Here is a 4,433-nt window from a genome sequence, read left to right on the forward strand (position 1 = left end):
CATCACACCGCCTGTTGACCCATTCTATCCGAAAAGATTCAAATGTGCGCGCGTTCGGGTGCACACGCGAACAGTGGATAAATCGAAGGTAAACCGGATTGAGTAACTTTAAAGAGACAGGGTGATATCATTATTACCGTTTGCGCCTTTGCCTGCTCGAATTAGCATGACACAATTTTAAAGATGATAAGAGTTTTAAAACGTCTCCGTGTACTATTATTATTCTTTCTCATATATATATATATATATATATATCCTTTGCATTAACGGGAGGCACCTTCCTCGAACAATTTATAATTCCTCAGGCTGAGACTCCTCAGAGGACCACCACCGACTACTTTCACTCACCCTTTTCTAACCGTCTTCCTCACCTTCATCATCATCATCCTCTTCGTCGTCATCCTCCTCATCCTCCTCCTCTTCATAAAATTCTTCTTCACATTTCTCCACTAGAAGGATTGAGGTATCCCCCGACCTCTTTACAAGCGCTGCTTCACTGAAATCTGACTGCACAAATGCCGTGATGATGGTGTCCGCTACCGTCCACATGTTAGCAACCTTTATACCCAATTGGGCAGCGAGTGGGGAAGGATCGTTCGTAAATGTCGCAAGCACTTCGTGACGAAGTGGGTCAAACACCCCGGCACCCTTACGACACCGTGAAATGAAACCAATCTTCATGTGTGCACCCGAGAGGTGACAAAGGGCGATCCAGCGGGCCATCTTCTGCGCATTCCTCCGATACTCTTCCGATATACATGTGGCGGTCTGCGAAGCCAACATCTTGCGCCAATCGTTCTCCTCACCTTTGATGCAGTGCTCCAATAGCCCAAAGAGTCGAATGTGTTTATCACCTTGCATCGCGTCCACCTCGCAACGGACAATCAAATCGTACCTGTCCTTGGTGTCAGCGTGCATAACGAACCGGCGGTAGCGGTACAAGCGAGGATGCTTCCCCGGAAAGGGGCTTTTTTCACAGTCCATCTGGTACCGAGCGGCCGTACAGGACTGCGCAACAAAGAAATTGTTTACCTTGGATGATTCCGCCTCGAGACTGCTAGTGCGGTCGGTCTCCACCACCTCGGTCTCCGAAGGGACACGCGACACGTCAGCAGTTTCGTCCACCCATTGCTTCTCGACGTTGCAACCATCAACTTTCGATATAAAGTAAAAACGGCCGACGCGATAGAAGTGAAGATGCCAGGAGTACACGCTTCGGCTGCACGTCATGAGGAGTGCAAGCACTTCGTCAGTTGCCACGACGATTGGGTAAGTGCCCGGTGGTTCACTCTTGAGAATACCACGCAGTACATTGTCGGTAAACGAATCCGAACGTGTAAAATCCACCTTTGTTTCTTTTTCGTTAAGTGGGATCGGGGCTTTACAGGATGCCTTATCCATCTCATTCTTATACACTGGTGGTCGGTTGTGCTGTGATATGTCAGATACTGTCGGTAGGCTGGTAAGGTTTGGCATCTTGGCAAGCTCAGCCTGTCGAAACTGCTCAAGGATGACAGCGTCAGACGGCACCTTGACGGTATCGGGAGGTAGGGTGATATTTCGCTTGGGTTTGTTCTGAAAGTTGCGGCGGGAATTCTGATGGCGCCTAGGAGCTGACCAATCCGGAACTTGACGCCGCTCCTTCACGCGCGTGCTCTTTAGTATTTTGTTTCTCTTTTCATCCTCAACGATCGTGAAATCACGTTGCCTCCCACCTTCAACGGGTTCTAACACCCTAAGCCAGTCAAACGGCTCAACGGCTTCTCTCTTATGGTATAATGAGCCCACTGTGGTTTCAATTTTCCCCCCTTGAACCTCTGGGGGTCCCCAGGAGGACTGCTCATTGATGTGAATCTGGGGTAACACAAAGGCCATCAAAAACGAAACCACTAAGTTTGAAACTGAAATGTGGTCCACGGGAAAAAGAAAAAAGGAAGAAAGAGGATCTGTATTTATAACAAACATAAGTGAATGGAAAAGACAGACAAAACAAAATAGTAATGACAACCACACACACGTACATGCACACGTCCACATTCCTGCCTACAACACCCGCGCGAGTAGAGAATGGAAGCAACGAACGAGCAGTCTCTCCGTGCAACCTTCGCACCCAACAGCAGTGAAAAGATGGAAACAAAAAACATAACATCAGGTGTCAAAGAAACGCCTAAATGCTAAACAGCAATGTCCGCTGTACAATTTGGAAGAAAGAAACAAATAACATCAACATGATCAAATACGGAAGTACAAAAAAGGATAAGCTGGGACTCATTTTCCTGAGGGTGAGGTATAGGCTTGAAGTTGAAATAGAATTTGCAAAAGGTGCCCAACTAATGTGCACGTGCACCATCATCTATGTAAAAATGCAATATCAGAGGCAACATTACCTACTGTGGGCACAACTTGTCTACAGCTGCGCCAGTACTCCCGCAGTTCCCCAATAACTCGCATGTTCCATCAAACTGTATTTTTAAACCCATCTTGACTAGCGAATCCGCGCCGCCACGGACCCATTTGGGTCAATCAACCTTCCCCTTTTCGGCAGCCCGCTGGCTACGTCGCTTCCTCTTTAAATAATCTACAACAACCTGCGGACTCGGCTCTGCGTCAGTTTCGTTCCGAATTTCAGATTTCGCTGCATTAATGTCTTCGTCGCTAAAGTCATTTCCTGTTAGAGATTGAACCGCTAGTAAAAACCCATCGGCATCCCTGCCGTTGCCGTCAGTAAAAGTGGCGGCGCCGTATGCATCTTCAATTGTTTGGAAAAACACGGCGGACTTGTCCGCATACGTCTCGTCGGAAAGAAGCAGGAGGAGGCGGCCGTTAAGCTTCACGACAGTTGAAAAATGGTTATTCCAAAAGAGAACTACCACCTCGCCCTCACACAAATCCTGTCGGAGCATTTCCAAACCAGCCTCCGTCAACTGAGACTGGGTGCTGCGAAGGAATTCCCCAGCAAGATCCGAGAGGGGGGAGTCACTCTTCGTCGCAATGACGCTTACCTCATTGAAAGACATTTCCCGCAGCGCAGCGAACGGGCTTTCCGCTGGGATGAACCAGCCGTGAACTACGCGCAACCCAGAAAGCGCAAACAGCATCACATCACTTTCGGCCTCAAAGCAGTCCACACCACAAAAACTTGGGCTTATGTTCATACCGTAATATAACCGACGCATTGTCTTCTCTCCTTCATTTTCTTGGGCCAAATAAGACCTTACCTCCTCCAAACGCTCTTTCACCATCCCTGCTAGTGTGCTAACCTCCACACCATCTACCACCCGCGTCGGTGCGGATGTGAAGCGCGGGGCAACGGGCTTGTCGTTCGCTGTGGCGTGGTTAAGCAACATGTGACGCACGTGAACGCCTTCAACGCGGCGGCAGTCACCATCGCATAGTTGAATCCGCCCTGCAAGCGCCAAAGCATTGGCGACAGCCAACAAGGGGCAAGGACCGTTGTAGTCCTGTGTAACGATACTAACATGTCGACCGCAAAAAATACCGTGCTTGACACGGTGCGAATCAACTGGCGTGACCTCTATTGGCGCATCTGGAATTGTCTGCAAACGACCGGCCGCAAACTCCTCCCGCGTGAAACCGGTTGCGATAAGAGACTGATGCATTTCATCGAGAAGTACATAAAGCTTCTCGTCTGAGACGCCCAGAGTGGCGCCTTCACCCCGTGGGGTGCGCAACCGCTGCTGGTAGACGCACCCAAATGGAGACGTCGCCTCGGCGGTTATGTCCAAACTTCGCATCACACCGTCGTCACACATGAATTCACACTCCATCTTGCACACCTGGATCCCACTAATATCGGCTGCTCAACACTACCCCCAAACACTTGCGTGCTTCCCGTTTGTTGTTCACCCACGTGAAGTTTTTATAGAACGTGGGTTCACCAAAAGTACCTCTCAACCGCTACTCTCTACTGTCCTTCACCCTTTGCAATCGGTGGAAGCCGTGGGACGCCCTTCCTCACCCCACCCCCACCGCGCCGCTCCTCCTTCTTGAAAAGCCTATGCGTCTGTTTTAGGAGTTTGTGAGTCCTCCTCCTCTTTCTATTGAATGGGCACAGTGCTTAATGAGAATTTCACACCAGAATTGACTGTCAACGAGGTAGAATGCTATTCTAACAAGTGATTTCTTCACCCTTCCTTCAACAACGAATACAGAGGAAAACTAAGCGGGCTGAACGAGCACCAGGCATTGTACTTGGATTATGGGAACGGTGTTCAATAGCACAGGGAGGGAACAAGAAAAAGTTACTTGTTTGTGTATGTCGATGATGAACACACTTATATGAGAGCCAGAACAGAGGAAGGGTGTAAAAAGAAAAAGAGAAGGAAGCAGAAATATGCATATTCTCATGAACTCAGCTGCTGTTATTGTTTGTCCTCTCCCTTTCCTCCTTATTTACTTTATTCAGTTTTTTT

The 4,433-nt window shown here is 48.8% G+C and overlaps 2 protein-coding genes across 2 annotated transcripts; both read right to left on the bottom strand.

Moving 5' to 3' along the window:
• Positions 1–354: 354 nt before the first annotated feature.
• On the bottom strand, positions 355–1,875 carry TEOVI_000561900 (eukaryotic translation initiation factor 3 subunit 7-like protein; the record flags this gene model as incomplete). The annotated part of the gene is made up of 1 exon (XM_067220838.1): positions 355–1,875. The coding sequence occupies one exon, from the start codon at positions 1,873–1,875 to the stop codon at positions 355–357; it is 1,521 nt and encodes a 506-aa protein (XP_067076939.1).
• A 644-nt stretch (positions 1,876–2,519) lies between these two features.
• Positions 2,520–3,788, bottom strand: TEOVI_000562000 (Protein of unknown function (DUF544), putative; the record flags this gene model as incomplete). The annotated part of the gene is made up of 1 exon (XM_067220839.1): positions 2,520–3,788. One exon carries the CDS (start codon positions 3,786–3,788, stop codon positions 2,520–2,522), a length of 1,269 nt encoding a protein of 422 aa, XP_067076940.1.
• Between the last annotated feature and the right edge of the window lie 645 nt (positions 3,789–4,433).

Source organism: Trypanosoma equiperdum (genome assembly GCF_001457755.1).
Source record: "Trypanosoma equiperdum strain OVI genome assembly, contig: ctg_1249, whole genome shotgun sequence".
Classification (NCBI taxonomy): domain Eukaryota; phylum Euglenozoa; class Kinetoplastea; order Trypanosomatida; family Trypanosomatidae; genus Trypanosoma; species Trypanosoma equiperdum.